Source organism: Falco biarmicus, chromosome 4 (assembly GCF_023638135.1).
Source record: "Falco biarmicus isolate bFalBia1 chromosome 4, bFalBia1.pri, whole genome shotgun sequence".
NCBI lineage: Eukaryota > Metazoa > Chordata > Aves > Falconiformes > Falconidae > Falco > Falco biarmicus.
Genome location: NC_079291.1, coordinates 18,530,802 through 18,544,649, shown reverse-complemented (window position 1 = coordinate 18,544,649; position 13,848 = coordinate 18,530,802). Strand labels below are relative to the sequence as shown.

The 13,848-nt window shown below is 38.8% G+C and overlaps 1 protein-coding gene across 1 annotated transcript in view; it reads right to left on the bottom strand.

Annotated features, from left to right (window-relative positions):
* The window catches only part of MATCAP2 (microtubule associated tyrosine carboxypeptidase 2), a 30,453-nt gene that overhangs the window by 15,502 nt on the left and 1,103 nt on the right, over positions 1-13,848 (bottom strand). Inside the window, exon 2 of the mRNA XM_056337146.1 lies at positions 7,076-7,758. Coding sequence (XP_056193121.1) covers positions 7,076-7,758 — 683 coding nt within the window. The remainder of the gene's footprint in view (positions 1-7,075; positions 7,759-13,848) is intronic.

Here is a 13,848-nt window from a genome sequence, read left to right as displayed (position 1 = left end):
TAAGATATTTGTTACCTACTAGTTGTTTGGTGTATCTGATTTCTCTGAGCATTTAATTAACTTTATTTGCTCACTCTGAAAGCAGCTGTCTCTGAATTAATCTTCTGGCATGAAATTTGTCTTCACAACTTGTTGATATTAAATTTAAATTAAGTTTATTAGATTAAACACATTAAGTACCCACTTAAATTCTTGGATGCTTAAATCCTTTGAATGTACACCAGTGACTTCCATTCCTAGAGAGACCTGCTGCCCAGCAGCACCATGTTTTGTCTCCTGAATCTGTTCCTTCTGTTCCTCTTCCCCCTGTCTCTTCCCATGGCCAATTCTATCCCTCAGTTATAAATTCTGAGGAAAAAATCATGATAATTAATAGCATTTTAGAAAAATCACAGCGGTATGAAGAATTAAGATGCAACAGGGCTTGCCAGAGAACCTCAATCCGTGGAGCAGGTACGCTACATGGCATCCCCCAGACCCTCACTTCCTGAGATAAGTCTTCCTATGTTCAAATATATGGTTGTATAGAACAGCAGTTCCCCTCAAATGTTTTCAATCACGTGATTTAAAACACACCAGGTCCTGTGGGTGGAATAGTTTGGCTTTAAATTCTCTGAAAGTTATTTACTGCAGGAACTGAATCAGGGATGGATTTATTTCCAGAAGCCACCAGGATTTGGTCCTTTCCTTTTTAAGGCACCTTTCAGAAAGCACCCAGCACTTGGGCTGCATCTCTCTGCAAGTAAATCGGGCAAGACCAGGATATTGGCTCAAGCTCTGGAAGGGGTCTACCCATGGACCTGAATGGCTTGGTAGGCCCCCAGGCACAGTGTCACCTCAGGTGAACCGGCACTCCTCTCTCAGGCAACATTTGGCCATAGCCAAAGGATCATGTGGTTGTTGGGCTCCCAGCAGAAGCGGGCCACTGCATTTTGATGCCAATCCTGCCTCTCAGCAAACCAAATGTTAAGGTCCGACAACAAAGCAAAGCCTTTGGCTGGAGAAGAACAGGCATGTGAAATTCACAGACTGGAGGAAGCCAATAAAGGTAGCAAAGGATAAGAAGCAGACTTGAAGAACAGCAAAGATACTTTACATACTTTTTGAAAAGAATAGGACAAACCTAGAGTGGTGATCAAAGTCGAGTAGGGGTAGATGAGATGTTTGATGACACAAAGGACTGCCAAAACTGTTTCAGAGCAAGGGTGTTTTCAGAGCACATTTCTTCTCAATGTGAAAGCTCAAAAAAATAAGGGTGTTTGAGAAGGGCTTGTAAACTTTATTAACCAGTTCTCTGTTTTGACGCTGTTTATAAACACACCACTACTACGAGATGCAGCACTACATAGGTTTATTTGGTGGTGTTATCTCAGAGGGCTCTCCTAGCTTCGTCAGAGTGCAGGGTATTTTTTCAAACCACCTTATCACAGCAATGTGAAAACGAGCACTGAATGCACGTCAAGCTTCCCGTTTGGCAGCCTAACAGCAGGCTCCCTGGAGCTGAGACCCGTGTGTGCCAAGGCAGGCAGCACAACTAGCCCAAGTTCTAGCTCCTCCTGCCCGTCTGCCCGCACCCTTCTGCACTCCTCCTGGGCTGCTCAAGGCTTTTCCTAAAACGCCACCAGACACTTGAATCAACAGCACAATATGAGTAGCAGGTTTTCAGAAATACACCCCCAGAAGCACAGACCGCACTGGCCTCTCCCAGTTCAACCCGATGCATGGCTTGCAGCTGCAAGGGGAAGGGTACTGAAGGGTGCTGCCACTGCCTTACGTGCCATGCTGAGTAACCCATACCCTGGCAGTTCAGCCACCTCCAGACAGATGTTGCAAGCCTAAATTCATGCATATTGAGAAAGCCATTAAGCTTAAGCCTCCTCATTGCTGAAAACAGCCTCTTGGTTAGGAAATTACTAACAGTGCTCAGCACTATCAGCTCTCCCATGACTGTTTCAAGCAAAACAGAAGAAGTCCCGATAATTCTTTCCAAGTGGGCAGGTGTGACTCTGGAAGCACTGAAACAACAGGTTGAGTCATTACACACCTGCTGGTTTTGACACTTCTGGCCACAACCAATCCAGTTGGTGGTGGCTCCTGAAGGGAAAAGGTTTGGGATATTTTTAGATCCCAGGCACCAAATACAACACTGAACCCTTCATTTGGGGTTCTGCACCTGCCTCTGAGGTGAGATGACTCAAAGTCAGGTGTTGCAAGAAGTTACTGGGAAAGGGAAAATCCAGACCAGCATGCCAGCTCTTGCCTATTCCAGCATCCAACTGTGAGCTTATTTTCCAGCCTCTGGGCCAGTAGAACACTTATAGTGCCACAGTTCCTAAGGCCAAACTGTAAACTCTTCAGCAACAGGTAAAAGAACGGAAGAAAAGGAGGACGACGTGGCTGTACGAGGTTACTGGTTAGGAGAAGTAATTCCTTTTGATTATTACCTGAAAGGTCTCATTTAACCCCTCTTATTACTACCAAAGAGTGCCAATAGAAGTAGTGGTCCCAAGTCCCCTTGCACAGCAAACTCTGCTGATGCTCAAGAAAGTTAACGACACAGAAGCACTAAGAAGAGCAAGACAATGCTCTGTTTAATTGACAGGTTTAGGTTGTGGTGGTGTTGGCATTTTTAAACAAATAACTTACAGCCAAGTAGGTCTCTGAATCCCAAGTCACCCGTGTGCAGCAACACAGCTTAGTTACCTGAGAGTTATTGTAGATACATATGCTGGTAAGCCATACTTTTGAATTATTTGAGACAACCAAATTAGAAAATGGGCTCAGTGACATAGGCGTCAGCCCCCTGCATTCAGTCAGGTCATCCTACATTCAGAAGCAGCTCTGCTACAAAAGGGCTGCAGTCTCTGCTGAGATTTGTAAGCCAGACAAGGCTTGCAGGCACCATTGTGTTCCTCACTGCATAGCTTAAGTCACTAGGGGCAAAAGCTCCCTAGGTGCATCTTCAGGTAACACAAAGATGTACCAGATGGAACTTGTTAGTCTAATCAACAGCCATAAAATGGTGGCTGCCCTCCTTTTTGGGTCAAGTGGAAAGCTGGGAGAAAGGTAAGAGCAGATTTTTGAGGACAGACTACTTAGGCTGTGGTATTTCAGTGTTCGCAGTGTTTTTTCTTTTGCGTGTTTGTTCTTGGTGTGATAAAGAACATGTTTAAGTAATTAAAAGCTTGTAGAAATATTTTTAATTAAAAACTTTTTAAATACTTCGTAAGGAATTAAAAATTAATACTCATTTGGTTTTTGTATGAAACTGTCTTGAAATAGGCCTGTGGTCTATAGACTCTTCTAGTGGAAGACAGAGTTTGCATAGGACCCTGAAAACGCTGCTGGAATGGCTTGATGTGCTTTTTGTCATATATTAACATACTTTATCTATAATCTTATTTTGGAGGGAATTTTTTAGTAGTGGAGAACAAGCTGTTTTACAATTAATTGCTCTTAGTAGCCAGTGACATGTTCTTGAATCTTCAACATGCCTAAACTGTGATGTCACCTGAATGTTGCAAAGAATTACTCAGTGTTGAATGTCATGTTTTTAGCTCTTCCTGCTCCACCTATTTTTCCAACATCTAATAAATTTGCTAATTGTAGGGTACTTGATTTAATGACTTAAAAGTTGTATAATACAAACACTTCAATGTGGCACAACTGATTTATTTATTTATTAACTAAAAAAAATATTATATTTTTATGAGTACAAGGGAAAAGGATGTACAACTCCTTCACAGGAAAATCAACCAAATGATTTTTTTTAAATAGATATGTATATACAAATAGGTTTCCTGCCTTCATGTACAGTTCAAACAAACAGGTGTTAACACGCAGGTTACTTGAAGTTGCAACTTCCTTGATGATTTTAGTTCACCAAATTGCAACGGTTAAGTCATCTGCTCTGCAAACACTACGGACGATTACTTCTAGCTAAGTATTGCCACTTCTATCATCTTTGCAAAAATAACAAATACTCTAAGTGTAAAGAGAACTTAACAATGAAGGATGAGTAGTTTGAGCCAGAAGGAGTGCTAATATGAAAGCTTTCATAGCACTTAGAGCGTGCAGTTGCTGCGCTGACCTTGAAACACAGGAATGAGAGAATTAATTTATGTAATATTAGATATGTCAATCAATGTGAAAAGCTGCAAGTCTGCATAATATTTTTTATTCTCAAGCTCTCTTCCCTAAAGCCACACATTGTGTGACTCATGAAAGAACTTAATTATAAAGAAAGCAAGATAAAGTAGAAGAGAGAAAAAAAGAAACAGAACAAAGTACGAGAAGAGACGCTAAAAACATTATTTTCAAGTGTATTAATAATTCAAAAATGTTTACTCTTTGTCTGTGAAAAGTCAATCAATAGAAGTGTTGGGCTGTGCCCAAGGTTTAAAATCTTTATCTGACTAGAGGACTGGGAGGTAAAGTGGGTGCTTACAAGCCTGCGTGTTCCCCATTGCAGCATTGCTGTGTTACTGGTTTGGAAATCCACAGTTTTCTTTGCCTTAAATAAATAAATACATAAATAAGTGGGGCAGGGTGTGATTCATCTTCTAGATATGTTGCTGTAATGCTGTATTAACCAATTCCACAGACATGCACAAAAGCAGAAAGGGCAACAAGAAAACACAATCTGTTTTAAAGTCCTAGCAGGCTATGCACAGCTGTGGGTAAAAATATTTTTTACATTATTAAAAATCCTCTATAATTCTGAAATGTCGGGTTTGGAGCTCAATTCACTGAAATATCCTAAAAGTCCCCTATAAAATTGGTGAGTTCTGTCAGTAAAAAGCTGGTTTTACAGAGATATTAGTCATAGAAGAGCAAGCAAATCTAAGTTGCTATAAGCACCTTTTACAGAATAAAACAGGAATAATTATGTTCACAGAAAGCAAAGCTTCCTAAAATAAGTGCAGCAACAAACGAAAGCCAAAAATGTTTTAGAAAACAAAACTGAATTTATCCTTGTTGCAGGATAAAGGATAACTACATGCAGTTGTACACTGAAGACCCAAATCTTTATACTGTAACTGTAAATACTTTTTTTGCAACTGAAGTCATCTTTCCTGAACTTCATACTTCCTATAAGATACCTATCTGTTTCTTCTGACAAGTAAAATCTGCATAGAGGAAAAAAAAATACTGAGAAAAAGCAAGTGCTCATACAATATGTGCTGATTAAAATTTTGATTAATGCTGCTTTTTCTGGATAGCAAATTTGCATGCAGTGAAACTCAAATCTGCATGGAGATGAAAAATTTTAAAGCCAGTTGCAGATAAAAAAAGAAAGTGTGCCACCTGCTGGGCTTGGAGCTGTGTTAAAGCTGTTTTTTCAGTCATTTATATGAAGTGCAATATATTGTTCAGTATTTTTAGGAACAGAACTCTGAAGAAATACTTTTCTTCCTAAGAGCTTCTAAATCTTATGAAAAGATTTACATCCTCCTTGGTAAGTTTCAGACATATCATACTTCATTGAATATTAAATCCTTCCCTGCTTTTCATAGAGGTGTTATAAAGCCTTTATTTTCCCACGGTTTGAAGATAAAGGGGAAAAAAGTTACAAATTGGAGTAAAACTGAGGAATCATTCACTATTAAAAAATTCATTATTTAAGTGTGGGGGGTTTTGTTTAAAGTAAATCAATGACAGGCCTCCTCTGTAAAATAATCATGCATAAAATGATTTTTAAGGCTTTGCTAACTCACACTGAAAGGGATCACTTGTATTAAATTCAGTTTGGCAAATTAGTTATTGTTGATTTGCTCTAATCTATGATTAATGTTGCTAATATTGCTATGAAAAATAAAGAAAACTTGCTAAAAAGTGCTAGTCAAGGAGTAGTTTTATTTGGTGTCAGTATGATTTAGTTTAGAAATGTGGAAGCTGATTTTGAGAACAGAACAGCTGTTCTCGTAATGAAAATAAACTCTTCATGAAAACCCAACTACTGAGTTTTTAAAATATCTATATATTTTAATATGAAAAGCAGACCAAACCTTACAATCCAATGACTTAATGGGTAATAACACCCATGTGCATTTTTTGATTTGGAGGGAAAAAAAACCCCACAAAACCAAAAAACCAGATACTTCAGAAGTCAAGGGTCAGTTATTCTAATCCATGGTACTTTAATTCATGTATCCTTTTCACCAGGAATTGAGATGGTGTGGTGTATGTGTATGTCAGTGAAATATTCATAACACAAATAAATGAAACTTATGGAATAGCAGGATTTCTTCTCAAGTTAAGTATCACTTGAAACGACATATTTTATTTAAAAAAGCTTATGGGATCTCTCTAAACCATTTTAAAATAGCAAAAGTGGGAACAGGACTGCTTCTGTTATTATATAGATAAGCACTGGGTTTTGTCACTTAGGTCAAAGTTGAAACCAGGTTTTTGTTCTGGTTGGGTTCTGGTATTTGTGACTCAAAGGCAGGTAGGAAGACAGGGTAGTTACACAGAATGGGAACATCTGTAGCTATGTTAGCAGTGTGGCTGCATAGTATAAAAAAAACAAAGGGGGTGGGGGCTGTCTTTTTAAATTTTACCTCTCTCCAGAATGGAATTTTTCTGCTGCTTGATAAAGCCTGATGTATATGCAAATATCCTTTCAAAGTTAATTAAAACAGGGAACATCAACATATGCTTATTCAATAACCATGACCTCAAATAATTGCTATTCCCTCCCAATTCCTGTGTCACCAAGAGGATTGGCAGGATTTCTACACTGCTTTTTTCCTCTGTTTATTAAAGCCTACGTAGGCGTTGTATTTTTCCTGTATTTGACGCTGCTTCATTGCCTAAAATTAAATTCTTAAATAACTTATAAGGAAGAGTGCCTTTATCCTATAGAATCTGGTAAATATTAGGAAGGCTTTTGTTTTTTAATCACAAATATTTTCTTTTGGTTCTACTATTGTATTCTCATCTTTGATGCGCTTTTCAAACAGTAGGGGAGGATGATAAGGACAAACAACTTGATACAAACAAAGTCAAACACCATCTTAATAGGCGTAGAAAAAAATAAACAGTGGAAAAGGAGGGAAAAAAGTAACTATACCTGCTTAAGAAATCTGTCAGATGCATGGCTGTGCTTAGCTAACACGTTTGGCAGAGCAGGGTTTGCATATTCAAACTGAGGATTGTATGTGAAATCTGAGTTGAAGAATTTCATCTTCTCTTTCTCCACGTTGGAAGGCTTGATTGCAGTCAGTAAACAGAGTTTTCGGCTGGAGCCATCACCTTCTTTTCCATGGCTTTTTGAGGACTGTGACTGTTTTGGCTTTGTTAGATTAAAATGCCTCATAGTTCTACTTCTGGGTCGAGATGGCAGTCCTATGCTGCTCCCTGCAACTGAAATACTGTTTGTAAACTTCATGCTGGGAGACACTGGGCTAGTGACAATGATGGAGGGCTGTCTGTTTGTGTGGTACCACCCGCCGCTGAGCAAGGGTAGTGGGACTTTGATTCGGCGGTGCTCATTGCCTCGCAAGGTGGTAGAAGACTTTGTAGTTTTTCTGTGTTTCTTGTGGTGAGCAGATGACTGCTTTTGAGCGTGGTGTTTTTTCTCCTCTTTGCTCTGCAGAAGGACATTGTAGCTACTGGTTCCTGTCGTGAAAATGTCCTTAAGGATCCCAGATGGTGGGTGCTGGAGGCTGTTTTCATTATTAATGTTCAGCTTATGTTCTTCTGGACTCAGGACTGATTTCTTGGAAAGCTCTGTCTTACGCCAGTGAAGTTTTTCTGCATTGAGGACGGGGTGGGGTGGGGTGTGGGTGGGAAAAGAAAAAAGGAAAAGCTGAGGACAAATGTGATTGTTTCATACAGCAATACTAATCTTAAGGACTCAAAACTGCAACATCAATGAAACACAGAACTTGTTTTAACTGCAGTCACATCAAGTTAATCTTGACTTCTAGACATATGGGAGAATTGTGTGTATATATCACTTTTGAACAACTAGACTGGGACTTGCAAGATCCAGCTAAGCAAGTATTTTATGGTTGCATCTCCATGCATGAGTGCACCGTTTGCAGCTAAGAACTAGCCTGTTTAAAACAAGACCCTGTGGAGGACTTTATGAATGTGTACTGTCGTATCAACAAATCTGATTGACCTGTATCATGCAAGGAAGGCTTTCTGTATGGGTAAAGAATAACCTAAAAAAAAGGAAACTGTATAGGAGTATGTGAGCAGTATTTACAGTGCAGTCCCACAGGGATCTGTGCTGTGATATAAGCAGTCTGGTATGGTCTCATCTGCAAAATCTGATTCACAGAATTTACTCTCAGAAAAGAAGAGAACATCAGAATGGGCCTGCCACTGTGAACATTTTACACCACCATATGAATAGTAGTATAAGAAGACTTCAGTTTCACATATTCCTTCTTAATACAGACAGTAAGCTATATATAAAGAGGAGAAACCAGATAGTTACAAACACACCTCTGAGTATCCTTAAGACAACGCTGTCATTTCATCTAGTCAAAGTTGCTAGCTTTAAGAAAACACTTGAGAAGAAAATGAATGCAAGAAGCAAATAATGTTCCTTTAATGAATGAATCCTCCTTTCTTGCTCTTAACACCTAAGCATAGCTTTCAGGGGAGGTCCCTGGTGCAGAGCAGCTGCAAGGAAAAGTGATTGAGGACTGAAACTGTAATTTGAGCTGGCTTGTTGGAGAGAAGTGACCTCTCTTCACTGGTTCTAACCATCCCCTTCTCTTGCCAACCAGTTCATCCTAGAACATTAGGTGAGCAGAAAGTAAGCACACAAATAAATGCTGTCACAGAGAAATGCTTCCTACTTCTGCACCTAAAATGAAAGGATTCACAGAACAGGAGATCGGCCGGAGCTTGATTAAAGCCTGCAAAAGGGATTTGAGCTTCAGCCCACAGTAATACATAGCTGAGCTGTAATTACTTTACATACAGTAATTATATTCTGAATGGGACATTAGCAAGAGATCATTAAATGCCTCCAAGGGGAAAAAATTTGATGTAGTTTAATTTCAGCTTTGTTTTCACAATAAAATTAGGTTTTGCTCCCAACATAAGCACCATGACAACTTATTTCATGCTGTTGGACCTCTGTGAGTTCCATGTCAATCTGTGCTCCTCAGTTCTCCTGAAGATGCTTCCTAAAAAACAAAAAGACTGAGGTCCTATTTGCATGAACATACAATGGAAAATATGCAGCCTGGGTGTTTCCTCTACTGGGAAGAGAAAGACAAAAGCATTAGATTTATTTTGTTCTACTAAAGCATGTGTAACTTATGCAAGCTCAGTTTTGTTTCACAGTAAATTTGCAAATTCCCTTTCTGCTCTTGGTGCAGGAACACGCTCCTTGGCATTCCTGTTCAAATTCTGTCAGATCATTCTTATCGCATACGTGACAACCTGCCTACGTGGCTTCTCTTGCTTGTTGTGATGAGAAACTGTAGTTCCCACCACAAGGAAAACAACATCAGAACAACTACCATAAAATGTGTTGCATTTTTTTGGACAACAGAATAGGATGACCACTCTCACATATTTCTTGGCAAATATTTGAGATTGACTTCAGACCTGTACCGTTACTTTTTACAAGGATAAATGAAAAGCAAGGTTTCCAGAATGTCTGAACCCATTTCTGAGCATGTGAATTTGCTTATGTAGACAAAATTGAAGTTGAAAATTACACAGCTACTTGTTAAAATACAGACAAGATAATAATGTAATGCTAGTGGCAGTAATGCTTCATCTTCTCTACTGATCAATTATCAAAAGCCACAAAGAGCAGAGATGCCATAAATTGCTACTACACAGAGAATAATTTGAATTAATACCACACATGTATGTAAGAAGCGATAAATAGAAAAGAAAAAAAACCCACCAGAAACAGAATTTAAATAACTCAAAATTACCTTAATCCCCTCCAAGATTTTGTGTTAATCCAATACCAAAAACTTATGAGAGTAAGCTTTCAGAGCTAAGTAGTACAGTTAGCCAGTAATAAGTGTATTTATATCTAGTTAATTTCTGAAAATCACGAGTCAATTCTACTGCAAGTGTCACAAATGATGGTTGAGTGCTGAATATACACTGGCAGGTTTCACATACACATGGCTGATATCAAAAATAGTTGTCCCCAATTCTGTAGTTACTTTGTATGTGCCATCTCATAGAAAAGTGATTTTTCAGCTGCCAAACAAAGTCTGGCTGTCCTTAGTTTTCTTCTGATTAAAGAATAATACTGTTTGATGCATATTTGTGTTGGAAACCTAGAATAAACAGATAATCCAGCAGATTTAGAAGATTATATTAGATAACACTTCAGTTTTCACAGAAGTCATTTAACTGCTGATCTAAATGTTTTGATTGGCCCTGTGACCACCACTATTTTACAAAATAAATTAGAAAATAATATTTGAGACATCAAAATCATGTTGCAAAACGCCAAATTTTAAAGTTCTTTCTCTAGTACATTTGTTTAATCTGTAATAGTTATAATTTTAAACTCACAGCTGTAAGTTAGACAGCATCAATCAAATTAAAATATGTCTTCTAGGTAACTTGACTTACTAAACTGTATGTAAGAGTTTCCAAGAATTAGCAGTGTCTGGCGATTGAAACAGAGGTCTAGTATCCTCACTATAAAACCAATTCATTGCACAGCCTGTGTTCTGAAAACACACTTCAGTGTACTGAGATACCATACTGCTATAAAGCAGCCAGTCAGAGAATGGATTATCAACTCACATTAATTACACAGATTGCTAGCAGTGATCTCCATCGTTTAAACTCTGGGTACCATAGAACAGACATCAATAGATTACTTCTTAAAGGTATAGAAAAGGCAAACTGAAAATCACCATGCTATGGCATAACTCTATCCTGCGTATCACGCTACATATCATACAGATTTTATCTTTTGTGTCTCATCCACATGTGCTCTGAGAAGTACAAATTTGAACTTCCTGACTTTACATTTTTCAGTTTTTGCAGCAGCAAACTTTCAAAGAACATATGCCCAAGCCTCCAGTTACCTTTGAGAGCCTAACACATGTAATTTATGTACAAAGATCCCCTGCGTTACTCTCGCTTTCAAACACTCAGTCACAAAGCCCCAAGCCTTTCAACAATTTAAAAAATCCACAACAAAACTAGCACAGCCTCCCCCCAAAAGATTTCCCATCATTATTTATATTTTGTTACTCTCAGCAACAACACTGTAATAAAAAAGCATAGGTCCTAGAGACATGGGTGAATTTCTAAATGAAACAATCTGACAGGTTTGGAGCGGAAGGTGATGTAGAAAGAAGCAAGAAGGAGGGGGCAAAAGAGCTGCCTGTCCCCATTTTGACATCATTAGGGTACCAAAGGGCAGAAACCCCTCCTGTTCAATGGAAACTTGGTCTGTCCTGGGCCAGAGTAGAGCTCTGCCGCTCTTTGGAGCTGCTGTGTTTGGTTTCTGCTGCCCTGTAAGGTGGGTTAGCAGGGCAGCCCGCCAGAGGCAACCCCACCATGTGTCTACAGGCTCTCCCCACAGGAGCAGGCTGTGCCCTAGCCAAAATCCCATTGCTTTCAAGATACCTGCTAGAATTGGCAGGACTGGCTTCACTTCGTTGTGCAGATACAAATGTACTACATGTCACAGCACAATACAAAATGCCACAGGCTTGGTTTTGCCAACAGGGGAGTTTTACCCCAGTGTAACTTCATTTATATGCGTGTAGCTATTCCACTATCACAGCAGTACTGGAGAAGGGATGTACCCCAAGACTGCTAACAGAGGATATGTGGGAACCACAAATCTAATTATAAATCTGCACTAATGAAATGCTTTCCATGTCTAAATTGCACCCCAGTCACTAGCTTTGAGTCTTGTAGCACCGCAGACACTGCCTAATCTTGTCAGAGATTATTAGTTAGGAAAAAGATGTTATATTCAGGAGCTAGGTTATATTATTGGTTTCCATCCTTTAGAAATTGACACATTGAGCTAATCTTTTATATGTTAATCATATGTGTGGTAAAATGTAAGAACTCTTCCAGACTTTGGAGACTATTGTAGAAAAATCTTCCTTTAGGTTACTGGGTAGCTACTATCCAGGCAGCTTCTTAAACACCTGTTCCACAGGTGGAATGAGGTTAATGACAGATATTTGTGGGCACAGATCTCTCTCTGTCCAGCTAGCCTTGATCTAAAAAAGAGAGCTCCTGCGGTTTTCAAGCAGCTGTCACTCAGGTTATATATGCATAATGGACAAATCCTTTCCAAACCACAGGTATGATTCTTAAGGTGCTTAGCAAAGATGTTCTTGGGAGTAGTTCCTCCTACTCTATAATGGTCTGAGCCACTGCTTTTAGTGACCATTTAATTCACCATTACCATCTTAGAATATGCTTGATTTTCTTTTTATTCACAATCAGAAACCACTCCCAATAGCTTGACTTGAGTTTCTGAATTTAGAGAAATGCAAATAATGGCTGTGATCTGTCTACAAGTAAGAAAACAGTGAAGTTTGAAACTAAGAAATGAGAAGAAAGCATACAGATGTGACAAGTAAGATTCCTCCTTTGACACATTTTGCAAATTACAAAAAAATGTGTACATTACAAAAAAATATTCATCTTTGATATTCAGGTAATATGAACAGATTAACAACTACCTGTCATTATGAGCTCTAGACTGTATGGTTTGTGTGCACAGAGGGGTGTGTAAATAATATTCTGCATAAAACAGGCAACAGAGCATGTTGTATATGAACCTGTGACATTCCACTGTCTCAGCTACTTCAGGCTGATGTCTGTGGTGTAACAGAATCTGATCAGAATCCTGTAGTCTATTTCCTCACCACTATAAACACCCTTAAAGTTTGCAAACACTCAAGCTTTGAACAGGAAGCATCAAGCAACCTGAATTACACAGCACTGGAAGTACCATCTATAATGACTGAAAATGGTTTTGCTGTAGAATTAGCCAGTGATCTGTAAAAAGACTAACGCTGAGCTATTTTCTATTTTCTCTGCATGTTGATTATTAACTAGAGCCTGTATGATGTTGGGAACTTTGACATTTAATCTAAGGTGCTTTTTTTTTTCCAAAAAAAATTACCCACCTATTTACTTTCCTCCTGTAACAATATTAGTCATTCAGCTTTAATTCTAAGCTCCAAAACCAAGCGCAAGTTTCAACTATGAGCCAGTTTCTGTGTCTGATTCATTAACTGCCAATGTCTGTAAATAACTCTGAAAGATCCAGCACTTATAGGACTCATTGGCATGATTTTGGACTTTACAGTTTGGTTTTTTCTTTGTTAAAATTACAAGATATGTAAGATGCACCGTTTCTACTCAAAAAACACAAAAAGTATGGACTGACTGGCAAGCAGTTTCTTGCATGTTTCCACACTGTGATACGGTCTTATGTAACTGACTCCAAATTCAGGTTCTTCAAATTAAATTATGTGAGTGCAGTAATAATCAGCAAAAGTGAAGACCTGGACCTAATGAAATCAAGTAACAAACTGCCACTGACTTAATAGACTCAGGACATCATCACAAAACACTGATTTACAGATAGACCTGCCCAGGATGAAACTCCCATCCAAGCAGATCTCTAGCTTGCTCTACTGCAGCACAGGTGTGTTCAGGAATATTTGATGGAGAAGCATGGACCCAAAATAACGACCTTTCCTTTTAAGAAATCTCCATCCTTTATTATTACAGTTGCTGTTGTACATGTCTAGGGATGCTCCAATTCCATGAACTTTATTTCTTGTCCCATTACCAGAAATAAGACCCTACTCATATCTGTGGGCAGATGGAGTGGCATATAAATTACGCAGAGAA